The following is an 18,596-nucleotide window of genomic DNA, read 5'->3' on the forward strand; positions in this document are numbered from 1 at the left end:
TGAAGAGCTCTATCCTTCCAAAGCAGCTGGGCTAGACGACATACCACCAGCCTTTCTAAAATACTTAGCCAAAGAACAGCATTCCATACACCTGCTTGTTCCAGCAATCATAAAAAAGATTATGTACCAGAAGATTGGAGATTAGCCCAGATAACTCCAATATTCATCACGAAGGGTCAAGATCTAAGCCTGGGAACTACCGACCGATCAGTTTAACATCAGTCAGTTGTAAAGTATTATTAGAGACAAGATAACTGAGCACCTGGACGAACATGGCTTAATACAGGACACACAGCATGGTCTCATGAAAGGCAAATCTACAACTACCAACCTGTTAGAATACCGGAAATCATCTCTAAATAGGTAAATGAAGGAATACCTGTAGATGTAGTATACCCTGACATAGCAAAGGCATTTGATACTGTCCCACACATGAGATTAGTAAGGAAGATCAAGGCCTAACATAATCACAAAGTTTGAAGTGTCTTCTATGCCATCATCCTCATCTTTTTATCATACACAATCGCAATCATGAATTATTGCAATTTTAAAAGAAGTGTTTTAATTTCATTAAGTATGCAATGTACACAGAGAAATTGTGCTGAATAAATCCCAGCTTTATGCCTAATTATATCCAATATTGCAGCCTGACTGTGTAAGGGAAGTTGCGTATAAAGAAGAAAAATGAATCCTGGTAAGAGCAGTGTTCGTTACAGGAAATCCATTGAATTGAAACAAATTTTGCATCTTAGTAAAAATACATTTGAGGTAAAAAAACATGATACTTCAAGTCATGTGTCTTGTGTGATGATGATAGAACTTGGAATTATAATTACAATCACATGAGCATCAGTGAATATTTGTAACTTTTGCACACGCTGGTACCATTACGCTCGGTATTTCAACAGTGAATGGGCATTGAATAATATTTTATTAAATTCAACCTCTTTTAGATTAAAAATAGACTCACAGCTTTCTCTCTTAATTCGCGCGATTACAAATAGTACTCTAGTTAGCGATTACAAAATATTGTAAACTATTTGGGTTATATTTTGCCGTTGTCAATAATCCAAAATGGATTAAAAATCGACGAATTCGCGCGCATTTAAAGTTAATCCAAACAAAATTACAAAATACTCAAACTATCTACCAATGAAAAGGCTTACAATATGTCACATGACCACGCCGCGGCTCGCTCATCAAGAAATTCTGTCGACTTTTTGTACCGCACAACATACTGTGCAAGTGAGGTGTTGAATCTAGGCATACCAGGATCAGGATGGCCGAACTGGAGTACATTTTAAAAGATTTCGGGGAGGAAATCATTCAGATTTTGAAAGGTATGTGTTTATTGAATTGTACAGATCAAAGCTGAGGAAGAATGGACCAATGATTGCAATTCGCAACTGTGATTGATTGAGATTGAAATTACGTTTCAATTGACGCTGTAATTTTCGCGAAGGAGATATACGTGTACGTGTGAGTTGAACGTGAGATTAACACAACTGTCCGTCGCATGATGACTAGATCTAGCTAGTGGTCTAGTGTGTGTGAAGGGTTGGACCAAAGGTCACGCACATCATAAAATTCAATATTTTGCAGCACTATGTTCACCTACCATCTGTTGCTACATACTCCGAATATTATTTTGTTGCAAAAACACGGCATAAAACTAACAGTAATAACGAAAATCGCAGCAAGATCGAGACCCTAGCTCTCATCGACCTCGGCTTTGTTGCCTCCGATCCAGTTCCAAACGCAGGTTGTGGACTGAAGAGGTCTAGCCTATATCTGCGCCGGCGCGGCCCGAACGTTGCAGACGTTCGAGCGTTCGGGCTGTCGCAGTTAATTCTGGGCAAGAATTTCGCATGCAATTAAGTTACAGTAGGCCTGAGACCAATTAGGTGCCAGTGTGAGTGTACCTCGACATTTCGTGCAGGCTCCACTCCACTTCACTTGACACTACCTCTACATTACGCTCCACCTACCCGAACTTCGATACCGTGAACTCTATCAAAAGTATCAGATATTCCAAGTTATAAAGGTGGGATTTTATGGGGGGGGGGGGGAATATAACATTCATGCAACATCACGATCTTTAAAAACAAAACTAATATTCTTTACACCAAGTTTCACTTCTTTTCCATGCATGCTTCTATCAGTCTCAAAATTTGTGATTTAGAGCCAACATGAAGTTCCTCACACATATAGATAATTCGCTGCCGTATCGCATGAGCTACCGCCTTACCGGGTCCGGTCCGAGCTCGGACCCTCGCGCGCGCATGCGATGTTTTGAAATCGGCAGCGGATTATTTATACGTGCGAGGAACTTCATGTATGCTCTAAATCACCAATTTTGAGACTAGAAGCATGGAAAAGAAGTGAAACTTGGTGTAAAGTAAGAATATTAGTTTTAATTGTTTTAAAGATCGTGATGTTGCATGAATTTTATATTTCCCCCCCATAAAATCCCACCTTTGTCACTCGGAATATCAGATAGAGTAATACGGTCTCGAAGTTTGGGTAGGTGGAGCGTAGTGTAGCGGTAGTGAAGTGGAGTGGAGCCTGCACGAACTTCGCTCGAGGTAGTGTGAGTGATACACTATACTACCTTGGCCTTAATTGGGCCTTACGGCTGTGAATAGTGTTACTGTTAGTGACCGGCCAACTAGTCTAGATCTAGATCTAGACCTAGACTAAACTTAAAATCTAGGAGATGGGTCTAGATCTAAATGTAAAAGATCTAAAACTAAAAGCTAATGTAAGTACAGGAACCATAGCCTTTACGCAGAATGTGGAAATTGATAAACTGCTAATTAATGCAAATATATTAAAATCACCAAACAATCCTTTTTTTTTACTGTAGGTCTAAGTCCAACTTGACTCAAGATCTGGTAGAGCTTAGTACAGGGATCATAATTTGTGCATAGAATTTGGAAATTCATTAATTTGGCTAATTTATGCGAATTGTACTATAAGTAGGCCTACACAATTTTCCTTTATTGTGCCTTGAACTTTTAGCAGGCGACACGTGTTTTCTGTTAACACTCCATTAAGCGTTTAACGCCGACCGTGCCTGCAGGCACGCTTCCGTGAAATGGAAGCATGTCTTCAAGTGACACATTATAAACAGAGAAAAAAACACCTAAGATCTTAGAAATTGGTATCAATAGAAAGTATCTAGAGTAAATTCCTGTTATTTTGATATGTAATTTGATGATTTTTATGATGTATTTGTTTATTGTGTATCAAAATGACGTAATAATGTACACAAAACGCATACAGATAGGCAGGTCCAGTATAAATGCCCTTTAGTATTTATGTTGAGTGTGTTACCATAGCAACGATTATTTATATAATAAAAACAAGAATTTCAATGATAAGAGTAATTCGTATTATTACTTATTTGTTGATTTACAGGATGTCTAATTAAAAAGGAACAAAATAAAGCAACTGGCCGACCCCGCCCGCCGCCTCTAAAATAGGATTTTTCCAATTTTGGGGCCCTTTTTTCGCGTGCCGATATTATCTTCATAACTCCAGTTAGGATCAATGGTATTTTGTGATTTTGGTGTCTACGTAAAGCTGACAATAAGGCAAATCTTATTAGTAGAATCACAAGTTCACAAATTTACATCTTTATCACTAAATTGCATATTATTTTAAAAATACCAAAAATTTAAAAATTATCTGTTTGTTTGGTTACAATAGCAACACACTGAATGAGTTTTCCCTGCTAGGATCGAAGGCTCAGGCCCCTTTTTGACTCAGGTTATTTATTTATTTTTACGAAGAATGCATGATTTTGCCTTTTGAAGTACTGGATCTCATGATATCATGTGACTACATATGTTTTATACTTTCGACATGACAGGAGCATTTCTTCTCAGAAAATGAAGGATTCATTGAGTACAGATTCAAGAATATGAGGCAGAATGGCAAACAGGGTAAGAAGAGGAAGCATGCCAAATCAGATGATCACAAACAAGAAGATGTGATAGTGGATGAGGAATTACTTCAAGATGAAGAATTACAAGAAAAGGTGTGAGAAATGTCAATCTTGTTACAGTGTTGATTCCTGCAAAATAATATGTGAAATAAGATGGGTGGCTGACTGAAAGACTTGTCTGAGTTTAAATAAACTGATTAGAAAAGATAATTCAAGATATTCTTAAAGCACAAATATAGTTTTGGTAAGGAAAAAGTAGAAAAATAAAACTTGCTCTATATTTGAAAAGACATCAAAAGTATTTTCGAACAGCTTTCACGCTTTGAACCGAAGTCAGATTTATTATTTTACAATAATTGCACCTTGCAAACTGTACATGTAGCTATTATATGTATATATTTGTTCGAAAGCCCTCTGAACAATTAAAAAAAGTCAAATGAATTATTAAAAAGTAAAAAAAGAGATTCAAAGCAAATCATTATTGGTCAATGACTTGCCTTGATAATCATCTTTCTTTCATTCTCAAGTTTGTTTCATCAATCTGAGTGACAATGCACATTTGGAAAGCTCTAATAGGTGATTTCATGCAGTTAACATTTAAGGAAATTATATTGACAAATGTTGTGAAATCTATTTCTCATGTCGATATTGGCATGGTTTCTGTCATTTTGATGATGTAATTGCCATGTCGATGGCATCCCTAGTACGCATGCACATCTGTGTAATGTAAGAAATGCAGAATAGCTCAAAATACGAGATCAAGGGGGCACCAAATTAAAGGCACGTTAAGAAGTAATACAAGAGTATGTCCAAGGCAATAAAAGTGCCTTACATGTACATGCAGGTTATTTTGATGGTTGAAATATTACGGTAACTTTTGTCTTTCAGGTTAACTGGATGAAGCACACAGTTCACACTGCAGCAAATAAGGGGAAAATTATCCAATTTTTCAAAGACACTGCTGCTTATCGTCAAATGCTGCTGAAGAAGAGGACAGACATGACCATTTCAGACTTCATTACCACCTTTCCAAGGATACAAGAGATGCCAGAACTTGTAAGTTAACCCGAGCTTTCATGACGACTAATTTAGAGGCCTATTTGATCACATTTTCTTCTGCTAATTGGCAACACTTGTATTTTTACTTCAATGCTTTACGTGTTAAACAAAACATTTGCTTATAATATATCCACTAAGACTTAAATATGTTTAAAATTGTTGTGATTGCCAATTTGTACTGAAAGAACACAGATTCTCACTATGTCTGATTGTTGTCAGTTTAAGGACTTTAATTCTCAGTTCCCTTATTTTTGGCCCATCTGAGCCAAAGGCTCAAGTGAGCTATTGTGACCGCTTTTTGTCCGTTGTGCTTACACTTTTTACATTTTAATCTTCTCAAGAACCCCTGGGCGGATGTCAACCAAACTTGGTGAGGATCATTTTTAGGGGGTTTATTCATATGGAGCATGTGCCCCCCCCCCCCAATTGGAGAAAGTGGGTAAACTTTAAAAACCTTCTCCAGACCCAAAAGCAGTACAGTCATGATCTGTTGAATGTAGATACCTTTATAAATGGAGAATATAAGTTGTTCATGTCAAGACCTAGGATGGTCACCTTGGGCTCCTAAAGGGGATGAAAGTTTGGAAAAAGGGTCAATTTGGGAAATTATATTTTCATATTGAATTTCTTTAGAACCAGATATCAGATTTCAACCAAACATGTAGATCGTCCTTAAGTGGTAAGGACCTAAAGTTGTTTGTATATGGCATGTGGCAACGTGCCAGGGGTGGTGGGGGGGGGTCAATTAATTCTTCAGGTACCCAAAAGCTCTACAAACAAGATATGTTGTATATATACCTTTATGGAAGAATAAGTTTTTCATGACAATATATAGGCAAGCTACTTGGGCCCCTGTAGGTGTAAAATAAAATAAATGGGGCGGGGGGGGGGGGGGGAGGGTCGGGTAAATCAGATTGTTATCATCTTCAAAACCAAACGTGATGAGGATCATCCATAGGGGTAGGGACTTAAAGTTATTCATGTGGAGCAGGGTAATATTTACTAGATAGCATTAAAGATAGAGAATATATGTTGTAAATGACAAAATGCATGCACTTTTAATGTTAATGTTAATGTTACAGTTTTTCCCATTTTCTCCAGGTGTAAATAGGGCTTTTATTCCAATCATATCTAGGGTAGATCCAAAGTTTCTCAAATCATGCATGCTAAAGGAGAATTAAACCCTTGTAGCAAGTCAGCTTGTGTGAAAGTAGAAAAATCAAAGAATGAAATCAACGAAACTTTGAGTAAGATTGGGCAAGTAATAAGAAAGTTATGAGCATTTGAATGTCAAGATCACTAATGCTAAGGAGACATTGCCATTGGCAATGCGACCAATATATGTGATGCCACAGACGTACAACTCTCCCCTTTGGACACTGAATATATACCCTAAAATATCTCATTTTGCTCATTCTTATGATATGACAAACAAATCATCCATGATATAATGCTGTGAAACCTCTGTACTTGTCCTCTCATAAAAGAACACCTCATCTTGCAATAGACTCTATAAAAGAGAGAATTTAAGTGATATAAGTATTAAAGTAATGGGGGAGTTGTAAGTCTGTGACATCACAGATCTCGGTCGCATTGCCAATGGGAGGATCTACATGGCATTAGTGATCTCAATATTCAGATACTCATAACTTTCTTGTTATTCATTCAATCTGGCTCAAACTTTCAACAATATGTTTCTTTGATTTTTCACTTTGATATGAATTCAACTTGTTTCTAGGGTTTCTTTCTCCTTTAATTATCCTTATATGGGTTATGTCCATGTTTCATGAACTAGGCAAATGTACGCATTGAATCATGGACCCAATGTTCTACTATTACAATCATGAAAGTTAGGTTTACAAAAATATACTTATTCCTGTTTGGTTTTTACAGATCAACATGGACTTTGAAACAGAACATGGGCACCTTTCTGACAATTTTATTTCAAAGTGGGAGTCGTTCTACCGAGACCGTATCATAAAATTAGGTTTGAGCGGGTATCCAGCGGTAAAAGAATGAATTCAACAGTTTGAGGAATGTGACAACAGTGAGTAAAGTTTTTATTTTTAAGGACTCCAGGCTGAAATTCAAATGATTTGAAAAAGTAGAGTAAAATATAAATCCATTCGGAAGGTATTTGCGGTACAACCATGTAAGAGTTGGAAACGCCACATTCCAAGCTGAATGCGCAGCTCGTCGTCAGGAGAACGAATGAAGATAAGAGCAAGATACAACAACTTATGTACATGTATGATGCTAGGTTTAGGCTGAAAAATAAGAAATTGAAAACAATAGTAAGAATAGAGTTGAGGTGAAAGAAGGAGGATGTGGCAGTGGAAGTAGTAGGTTCGTGCATAGGAAAGAGGGGGAAATATCAAAGGGATTACTTCAATGAATATATAAAGATAGAACAGAACAATGGGAACTGAAGGGGATATAAAAGGTGCATAGAGAATAGAGGAGATCAAAGGAAGCGCCTTGACATATATTGTGATATAAAAAAGTTTAGTACATCAAAGATATACATTCAAGTCTTATAGAGTAAAATATAACAAGCACAACACTAAAGATGTCATCAAAATCGGATAAAAAGTAACGAAGTTACTTTTTTGTTTTTTGCATTTTTTTTCTTCAATAAATTGCTTTCATGCATATTCAATGAGCAAGCTGATGATATCACACCTCAACTTTTTATTTTGTATTTTATTATGTTAAATAATTATTCAAATTTTCTGCTCCAGACATAATAAACTAGGATGACTGACTCCTGATGGAATGTTTATGATCATTGTTGTTACTTAGTTATGTCCATATAAGGGACAGATTTTTTTTTATACACATATGATGTGTTGTGCTTGTTAAATTTTACTCTACTTTCCAAATTATCTGATTTTCAGCCTAGATTCCCCCTTTATTTCTGATTTATATTTATTGTCAGTTTGGTTGTGCAAAGAAAATTTGTTTGCTGCTTTATCTAGGTGACAGCAGACAAAACATTAAAAGTAATCCGTTTTCAAATACTTAAGTGGCACTCTCCATGATTATTAAAAGATGTTCAGAGATCTAATGATCCAAACAACAGTTGTCTCCACACTTTTTTGTCTCGCCTGGACAAAGTTTGGCAGAGACCTTGTAATCTCTCTCTCTCTCTCTATCACACATGGAATTGTGATGAATGGATGTAGTCTATTTGACAGTCCCATAGGCTCAATACACCAACCTAGAAAAGTTTTTTCCGATGAAGTTTTTTTCTAGATTCGTGTTCCTATGGGGTCCTAGAACAAATTCAGCTTGGTTGCCCAAAGTTGCCGTTTGGGCAATTTTGCTAATTTGCATAAATCCAAAATGGCCGCCAGATGCCATCTTAAAAACTTAACTTTTGAACTTCTTGCCCCAAAATGATGAGTAATGACTCTTTTTAGGGGTTTAGGAGTGTGTAGAATCCATTTCTATAATCATTTTGGCAATATAAGGTCATCTTCAGGTCAAATCAAAGATGGCCGCCAGATGCCATCTTGAAAAACTGACTCTTGATCCCTTGCCCCATAATGACGAGTAATACCTTTGTTTAGGAGTTTTGGGGTGTGTAGAATCTCTTTCTGCTATCTATTTTGCAATATAATGTCATCTTCAGGTCAAATCCAAGATGGCCGCCAGATGATACCATTTTGAAAAAAATTACTTCTGAACCCTTTGTCCAAGAATCATGAATAATACCTCTTTTCGTGAGTTATTCGATATGTTGATTCCATTTCTGTTAATAATTTTGCAATATAGGATCATTCAGATAAAGAAAAAAAAGATGGCCGGTAAACGCCATATGAAAAAAGAAAACTATCCCCCGAGACTATTGAACCTTGAAGAAGTACTCTCCCAAAAATCGGACATGCTGTCCTAAAGAGATTTACTATTATATGTAGGAGCTCATGTTAGGGTATTTCAGTAAGAATGATTCATTTCTTTTAATTTCTCCATTTTCAGTGGTCAATAAAGTAAGGTCTGAGATGGTAAGATGGTTGATATATTTTGTCATTTACCGCTCACCTTGGAATGAAACCATTCAAGGTTTGGGCTATGACCTATTTCGGGAGTTCTCATAGTTATTTTTTTATGTCCAGCCAAATTTTTCTAGTGAAAGGACTTCAAAGTATTATTTTTAACTAAATAGTGATTTCTCAGTATTTTTCACTTTTTAACTTATTACCTTCCTTTATAATTATCACTGGACTTTTCGTCCTGACAAAAGCCTTTGACTTGATCAGTACGAGTGCACTTTTTAGCCTCCTGTAGAAGACAGGCTCCCCAAGACTGATCCATGGTCATATCATTCCATGTCAAAAGTTTGCTACAATGCTGGAACATCTTGTAGCTTCCCTCAGTTCCTGTGAGCAGTGGCGTGAAGCAATTAGGCTGCGCCTGGCCCTGACACTCAGGATCTTCTTCTCCATGCTTCCCCGGTATGCACTTGGCGAATGCACAGAATGCATCTACATATCCGTACCAGAGAAGATGTGAAACTCTTCAACATCGACCGGCTACGTGCCAAAACAATGGTCAGGATGGTTCTCATTCGTGAGATGTCGCCCCTGCCTTTCATAAAGAAGCTGGAGTAGGCCTACAAGACCTAGTCATACAGCCGCCTGTTTTTTGCATGTAGGCCCCTACATGATGGAAGGAGTTTGGATGACCCATCAGCCTGTAAGACAGAAATCCTGATCGACTCAAGACAGTGACTGTCCTCCAGGTATCTCTATCAACACCACACACTCGTTTGGTTGTGGTGGACTCCTTACCAACCTTGCATTGACTATCTGTCTCTAGTTCCCTTTCACTGGACAATGAGATAAGCACCAGGATAGGAAACTCTGTCACAGCCATGGCCAAGCCCCGGAACGGAAATAAGTCCTGGAAAACGTACGCCGATCAAGAAAATCGACTAAACACCTTCCATGCCAGCTGCCTCGGACGTATCCTACACATTAAATGGCAGGACAGAGTGAAAAATACAAGCCCGGAATATAAGGCCCTTCAGCGTTACGAACATGCTGGCATCCCCAGCTTATGACTCGCCGGATGAAACTTTGGTAAATCCTTGAAGGGATTCGCCAACGTAAGATGAGCTGTGTGACTGGTCCCCTGATAGATCACCTCCGTTATAAACACACCTGCAAACGTGACATAAAACTTGCCGGTATAAACACTAACACTTTTGAAGATGTAGATGATAGTCGCCATCTATGGAGAGCTACTATGTACAGGGGTCAAGACGTCAGAAAATAATCGGAATTATACATTGGCAGGCCAAAGACCAAATAAGAAGGCTAGGGCAGCATCTCAATCTGAACCTGTCTCAGCGCCATGCTCCCTCATCTGTACAAAATTTGCTTCAGAGACTGCCACTCTAGAGCGGAGCTCTACAACCACTCTCGAAAATGTAATACCTAGCGCGCTACACCATCGTCTTTTGAGACGAACTGATGCCTACCTATTATTGGACACTTTGATTTAGGGAAAATATGGAGAAAACACTTTCAAATTCAAATAAGACTTTAAAGCCTCTTCAGTACAAAAGTATGGATGGACATAAAAAAAATACAAATACAAAATTGATCATAGCCGAAACATAAAGAAGATTCTCTTTTAGGTGAGCAGTAAATGTCGAACGTCTGAAAACATCTCAGATCTGCTTCCCCTTGAACTAAAAATTGAGAATTAATAAAAAAAATAGTATTCTTCCTGAAATCCCCTTACATAAGTTCTTACACTACAAGCCTCCGAAAGTAATTTTTCAAGATGGCGCTTGGCGGACATCTTGGATTTGATCTGAAGAATATTCTTTGTTGCAAAATTACATCAGAAATTGAATCAACATACCAAATGACTCACGAATATAGTTATTATTCATGATTCTGGAGCAAAGGGTTCAAAAGTTAATATTTCAAGATGGTGTCATCTGGCGGCCATCTTGGATTTGACCTAAAGATAACCTTATATTGCAAAATAGATAACAGAAAGAGATTTTACACACCCCTAAATCCCTAAACAAAGGTATTACTCATCATTCTGGGGCAAGGGGTTCAAATTCAATTTTTCAAGATGGCATCTGGCGGCCATCTTGGATTTGACCTCAAGATGACCTTATATTGCAAAAATGATTATAGAAATGGATCCTACACACCCCTAAACCCATAAAAGGAGACATTCCTCATCATTTTAGGGAAAGGGGATCAAAAGTTAGGTTTTTAAGATGGCATGTGGCGGCCATTTTTGATTTATGCAAATTAGCAAAATTGCCCAACCGGCAACTTTGGGCAACCAAGCTGAATTTGTTCTAGGACCCCATAGGAACACAAATCAAGAAAAAAACTTCATCGGAAAGAACATTTCTAGGTTCGGAAAATGTCAAATCGACTAATGGTACAATATATGCATTGCATTACAATGAGGAGATGATGCAATGTACATGTATGTACATCATTGCATCAAAGTGAGCAGATAAGATATAATCTTACCTACTATCATTACAGTACAATAAGGGAGTGTGCCAAAGTTAATTGAACATATTAGATTATAATATCATAATATTTATATTTTACAGGAGACCTGTGTGCTTTAACTGCACTGTTGCTGATGTTACATAAGCCACTGACAAAGACCAAGAACCCCACCTCGAGTTCAAGAGCATCGAGTTTGGAGCACCTCATCCAGTACAGACCTGTAAGTACCGTAGTCAATTAGTGAATATGCGAATTTTGGGTTTCCTACCAGACATCAATTTATCCTTAAATTCCTGTCCCACAATACTTCTCTTTTGGTGTGTGTTTCTTGCTATTTTCACAAATTGTTTCCCTCTGTTTTGTTCTGTCTGTCCCTCTCTTCATTGGGTTTTTCTCCACCCGGCGCAATTAGTCTATGTTGGCTTTTTTTCTTTTGTTCCCGGGCTTTGTGCCACCTCTTTATGAATCTTCCTCTATATTGGTTAATGCCTCTCCCCCCTTGACTTTTCACTATGAAAACTTTTCTATTTTTCTGTGTATCCTATGTATTAAGAATTGTGAATGATCATTAAAAAGAAATTAATTGTAGTATTTATTTATCCAACAACAATATCAACTTCATGTATAATAACAAATGCAAAAATATGAACAAAGAAAAATTATAATATGATTACAAATTGCAGAGCCAGAACTTGAAAGAGGCCATAGAAATATAATGCAGTGGTGTATGTCATCCTGAAGATGCATTCCAATATCTTATGAAATGCAAATTCCAGCTGTGCAGGCATGTATACATGCAATCAGTAATCTCTCCTTCACTGGCAAAATCTCATTGTTGGCTTATAAATATTGTTGGCTGTTTATGGATCGTGGCAGCCTCCCAATACTTCATTCATGGGGTTGTTTCAAACAGTGGCGGACCGTGACTCGGAGGAGACAAAGCATTGGGGGGCACAGCATTGTTCACAGACAATGCAGTGCCCCCCAATGCTTTGTCTCCTCCGGTTCACGGTACGCTACTGGTTTCAAATATACTACAGGTTTACATCATGTAATTTTTTTCCTCCTTGTTTGAATACGAGAGTAATTAGGTTCTACATTTGTTTGAATATAATATTGTTGGGGCCTATGCTTTTAAAATTTGTAGCTTATGTTGTCAATGCTCAACTATCACTTCTTTCTGCTTCTTTGCCAGATTGGGACAGATGTTCAAGCGGCAGCAGCTGGGAAGTCTGCTGAGTTTCGGCAGCCCTATATTCTAGCTCTTGGACACAGACGCAAGCCACTACAATCTTGCGGATCAAACTACTTCTTCAGTTTTCAACCAATATTCATGAAATTTGGCACATACATTGGTCTGCTTGTGAGGATGTGCAGACACATTTTTCACGAAAGTAACTAGAAGACAAGGTGATATCTAGTTTTGATATTACATTGCTGAGAGTGATTTATTATTCATGAGTCATAAGGTAAAGAATCAAGCAGAATTTACAGGGTCTTGCATTAAGACATAAAGACAAATTTAACCCTAAATAGACTGGGGAGGGGGAGGGTGAAAGGCCCCCCTTGAATTTTTTTTTGCAATAAATTTGTCGATAAAATCTCATGCAACTTTTGAGACCAAATTTGCGACGCCTGGGTATGCAGTCCGAAATTATGCATAATTATGTAAGTGCATGTCAGTCCCAAAATTGCTCAAAATGCAAATTCTGTTTGTAGCCAAAATTCATAGCGTTCTCTTTACTTTTACTGATTAAAATCAATTAATTTCATGTTGTTTAAGATCATAAAATTATTGTCGACAATTTCCATCCAAAAAAAGTCGAAAAAAAAAAAAAATACATATGAAATTTCAAAAACAATTAAATACTTAAAACACATTGATACTGATTATTTTTTGATGTGCATTTGGTCAGAATCTCACAGGGCGTCTCTAAACAAAAGATTAGCGGTACAAGGGCCTTATAATTTAAAACAGTCAAATTCTAATTTCATGCATAAATTAGGATAATGAATAACAAATTAATTTGAATAATTTTGGAACAATCAAATAGTATACAGTTTTGTAGATTAAGTCATGGGTGACGTGCATGACTATTTTCGTTTTTTGATTGCGCGATCAACAAAGCCGAGATTGGGCGGGGGGCCTTTAGGGCATTTAACCCCCCCCCCCCAAACAATCTTTCCATCCTCCAAAATACTCCAGTCTGATTAAGGTTAAACTTTCATTTTCATATTTATTTTGCTCTTTTTGTCTCACCTGAACAAAGTTTAGCCAAGACTTTAATAGTAACTAATCACGGTCCCTGTTGGTCTGTTATTCTGTTACAACAATCTGAAAGTTTTTGTTTAACTTGCTCTCATTTCTTTATTTCTGCAATTTATGAATTTGAGTACACATGACTATAATTAATTATGCCATGAAAATATTTACTGTGACACTGATTAGCGCTGAAACACAACTTGCATTGTAAACTCTTTGAATATTATGCATTGCCTGGTCTCTTATCCCTTCCTTATTATATATATAATTTATTATGTGTATTTTTATGAATTTATATCAAATCACAGCACTTAATATCATAATTATACCCCCGCCAAATGAAGTTTGAAGGGGGTATATAGTAATCAGCGTATGGTTGGGCGGGCGGTCCATTGCAAACCTTGTGGATCAGACTACTTATTTTTCAACCAATACTTATGAAATTTTTGGCACATACATTGTTCTTGGTGTGAGGATGTGCAATACACATTTTTCACATGTGTCGAAAACTGGGTTGCCATGGTAACGTCATGTAATGTCATAAAATTGGTTAAAAATCTTGTGGATCGAACTTCTTCCTCAGTTTTCAACCAATACTCATGAAATTCGGCACATACATTGGTCTTGGTGTGAGGATGTGCAAGACACGTTTTTCACATGTTTCAGAAACTGTTTCCATGGTAACGGCACATATAATGTCAGAAAATTTGGTAAAAATCTTGCGGATCGAACTACTTCCTCAGTTTTTAACCAATTTGGCACAAACATTTGTTTTGGTGTGAGGATGTGCAAGACACATTTTTCACGTGTCGAAAATTGTGTTGTCATGGTAACAGCATGTTATTGATGGGGCGGGGGTATTAATCACCTTCGGTGATATTTCTAGTTCACCTTATTATAATTGTACAGAATATTTAATGTTTCTACTTTCATTATATTGAGAATTGATTGTACAATGGTCTTCATAATCACATTACACTCTGATGTGTATTGTTGCAATGTAAATAATTCTTTGAAAGCATTGAATTTTGAATGTTAACTGATGAAATGTTATGAAAATAAAGCTGTAAAAGCACCCATTTCTTAATTTCATATTGTGTACTGCTTTTTTAGATTGTGAAAGTGTTAATCTAGAAAGGGATTTATAGTTAATTAATAACTGATTAGTTTTTAATCTAATTTGATTATGATTGATGTAATCTTCCTGAAGATTAAAAATGAGTAATCCAAGAAAAGTTTACTTTTTAATCTGAAGGGATTTGTCCCTCAGGACAATCTGAGCTGGATTAAAAAGTTAATCTATTTGATTACAATTATAATCGCTCGAATTTAGAGAGTTCCAGTCCATGAATGACAGAAGGGCTCGGTCGGGGGCACTCACACAAGCATGCGAGGTTAGTTGTACTAACCTCGCACAACGCATGTCATTTCATAATGAATTTTGATGTTTTCATTCATCACACGAATGTGAGAGAATAAAACACGCCAAAATTTTCTAAATTTGTTAACTTTATTAATCTAAGTCTTACCATCTAACTTAATTTAAAAAATAGAGACGAAATTATTTATAAACGTGATTTTTAATGCTTACCTCCAAATCTCGGCCAATAGATACTCCGTCCGATCCTTAATACTGCGGTGGAAATTACGCATACAACAATCGAAATGCGAATTTTTCCTATCGAACAGTCTCGATTCAAGTCGTCGGCGCACAATAGACAATTGTACAAAAAAAATCAACAGGTTGTATCTCATTTTTTTTGTTTTGAATAATATTTTATTTTCTGAAATAAGTTTACAATCACAATATATAAATAAAGATTCTTTGCATGTAATATAGACAATAAATAAACAGTCAAACAAATAAATAAATGATGAAAGGGGACTGAACGAGCAAGATGTCTTGCGAGTTCAGTCGGGAAAGTGGGATATGATGATGAGGCAAGTTTATCGGGGGGTGCAGACATAGGCGACGGAAGCAGGGGGGGGGAGGGGGGGTCTTGTCCCCCTTAAATTTGAGGGGGTGTAGTTCCCCCCTAGGTTTTGATTTGATAACCTTCTTTTTGCTTGTCAAAATTTTTGGTGTGTCCCTCCCTGAAATTTTGGTTGATAACATTTTTTTTGCTTATCAATTTTGTTTCCTGCGCCCCCCCCCCCCTCAAAAAAAAATTGTGTGGTCCCGCCCTAAAAGTTGGGTTGATAACATTTTTTTTTGCTTGTCAAAAAAATGTTGGTGGTTCCTCCCTGAAATTTTAGTTGATAACAATGTTTTTGTTTGCTTATCAATTTAGTTTCCTGCGCCCCCCAAGAAAAAAAAATTGTGTGGTCCCGCCCTAAAAGTTGGGTTGATAACTTTTTTTTTTGCTTGTCAAAAAATGAGCGCCTAGAACGCAACCAGCAGTACAGCTGATCCGACGTACCAGCAAGTTTATTAAATAATATCGCGCGCCCTCTCTGTGCGTATAGAGAAAACAGGCGAATCAGGTCCATGCACTGATCTCTCCCTTATCTGGATGGGAACAATAACACTGATTGGCCTATTCCGTGTTGAAGCACCGGAAGTTGGTACCTCCGCACGCCGAGTTCCCCCAAAAAAAGCCAAAATCGAAGTAGAGTCTGGTTCACGGCAATAGTGTCAATTATTATTTATACTTACCAGATCAACTCTTATTACAGCACTTTTCAATGTGAATTTATACCTGATACAAAGTTAAATATGCCGTCCTGTGCCGCGTATGATTGCACTAATCGGGACGACCGTGGAAACAGAGTAAATGTGATTACTTTTCACAGCTAAGACAAGCTGGTGAACTGCATAGTTGTAGCCTTTATGTAGTCCCATGTGCTCAAATACATGTGTGGTAATTCTAAATTACATTACCAGAGCAAGTTTCCAAAAACTTTAAAACTCCAGGGGGGGGGGTTATTGATTGTTCTGATATCTCTGGAAGCGTGATGAATTTAAACCATGATTCAAGTAACTATTCAGTTTATTAAAGGTCAAGTCCACCCCAACAAAATGTTGATTTGAATCAATAGAGAAAAATCAGACAAGCACCCTGCTGAAAATTTCATCAAAATCGGATGTAAAATAAGAAAGTTATGACATTTCAAAGTTTCGCTTATTTTTAACAAAATAGTTATATGAACGAGCCAGCTACATCGAAATTAGAGAGTCGATGATGTCACTCACTCGCTATTTCTTTTGTTTTTTATTGTTTGAATTATACAATATTTCAATTTTTACGAATTTGACGATTAGGACCTCCTTGCCTGAACCACAAAATGTTAAGATAACGGAATTCCACGTATTCAGGGAGGAATGAAACTTCATTTCACATGACAATGACGAGAAAATCAAAATATTTCATAATTCATGTAATAAAATACAAAAGAAATAGTGAGTGAGTGATGTCATCAGTTCCCTCATTTGCATACCGACCGAGATGTTCATATAACTCTTTTGTGAAATGAAGCGAAACTTTAAAATGTCATAACTTTCTTATTTTACATCCGATTTTGATGAAATTTTCAGTGTTATGCTTGTTGATTTTTTCTCTTTTTATTCGAATCAAGTTTTTGTTGGGGTAGACTTGTCCTTTAATATTCATAACTGTCACCAAGTTTTATGAGTTTATCAGTCATGTTTGGACAGAAGAATATCACGAGACACGAAAATACTGATCGTGTAGCCTGTATTCTGAAACTTGACGTAAGTTAAGTTAAGACTGGAAATCTGCCGTTCCGGAGGAGTTTAATTTTTTTTTTTTTGTGAAGCACAGATCCTGACCGAAATAGACTGATTTTCGGTCAAGGACTAGATCTACAAGGTATTCTGAAAATTATTTTATATGTTATTTGTGTTAATTTCCTTGGAAAAGACAATAAAATTTACAAGCTAGAATAAGAGGTACATGTACGGTAGGACTTTAGAAGGCTAATGTAACTTGTGGCATATGAATTTGTGATATTATCATTCAACAATAGATCTAATTTTTTTTCCCAAGAACTTTTAAAAAGTACGTAAAAAATACATTAGGCTACAGAGACGGATTTACAGACTTCAGAAATTTCACAGAGATGATGAATGTCTTCAAAGAAAAAAAATGTATCGGGTGGAGCAAAAAAAAGGGGGGTTATCAACCAAAAATTTAGGGGGGCCGGGGGGTGACGCAAGAAAAATAATCTGACAAGCAAATATAAAGGTTATCAACCCAAATTTAAGGAGGGATGCAAAACAAAAGAAATAATATGACAAGCACAAAAAAAGGTTATCAACCAGAATTTTAGGGCGGACCACAACAATTTTAGGGGGGTCCACCTGAATTGAGGGGGGATGCAGGAAACAAACTTGACAAGCAAAAAGAACAAAAAGGTTATCAACATAAATTTTGGGGGGTCTGTCCCCCAACCTAAAATTTAGGGGGGACAGGACCCCCCCCCCCTCCCCGCTGCCTATATGAACAAACTGGGGAGAGGATAATTGAAGAGGGTCGATCGATGTGACGGAGGGATTAAAAGGGGGTTTCAAGCCTAGTGTTATAAGCCTGCATAACCAAGAAAGTCCTTGCCCTATCCCTAAGATGTTATTTGGCAAACCTCCAAAATACCCCTAGAAAAGTCAAGGATTTCATCCATTCTTCCTTAGGTGAGAAAAACACCAACCCTTTAAAAATTATGTTTCCGAAATGTACCGGGAAAGTACCATGGTTTCAAGAAAATTGCGAATTCTGGCACCTTTATTATATGAAGTTTTGTATGAAAAGCAATGAGAGCTTCAGTGTGCACATGCTAGTGGAGCGATCGCGTTCCTTTTGGGGGAACTGGT

General features: G+C 37.1%; 1 protein-coding gene across 1 annotated transcript; it reads left to right on the top strand.

Moving 5' to 3' along the window:
* The first annotated feature begins 1,251 nt into the window (after positions 1-1,251).
* On the top strand, positions 1,252-13,330 carry LOC135157987 (uncharacterized). The gene is made up of 6 exons (XM_064115196.1): positions 1,252-1,340; positions 3,875-4,042; positions 4,838-5,005; positions 6,902-7,055; positions 11,607-11,725; positions 12,701-13,330. The coding sequence occupies exons 2-4, from the start codon at positions 3,926-3,928 to the stop codon at positions 7,025-7,027; spliced, it is 411 nt and encodes a 136-aa protein (XP_063971266.1). The 5' UTR covers positions 1,252-1,340; positions 3,875-3,925; the 3' UTR covers positions 7,028-7,055; positions 11,607-11,725; positions 12,701-13,330.
* Positions 13,331-18,596: the final 5,266 nt, after the last annotated feature.

Source organism: Lytechinus pictus, unplaced genomic scaffold, assembly GCF_037042905.1.
Source record: "Lytechinus pictus isolate F3 Inbred unplaced genomic scaffold, Lp3.0 scaffold_22, whole genome shotgun sequence".
NCBI lineage: Eukaryota > Metazoa > Echinodermata > Echinoidea > Temnopleuroida > Toxopneustidae > Lytechinus > Lytechinus pictus.

Excerpts from the sequence above, each read along its gene's own strand:
- LOC135157987 (XM_064115196.1), top strand. The coding sequence starts at position 3,926 with ATGAGGCAGAATGGCAAACAGGGTAAGAAGAGGAAGCATGCCAAATCA. Across the intron at positions 4,043-4,837 it reads ATGAAGAATTACAAGAAAAG|GTTAACTGGATGAAGCACAC; the intron begins GTGTGAGAAATG and ends TTTGTCTTTCAG. Across the intron at positions 5,006-6,901 it reads TACAAGAGATGCCAGAACTT|ATCAACATGGACTTTGAAAC; the intron begins GTAAGTTAACCC and ends TGGTTTTTACAG.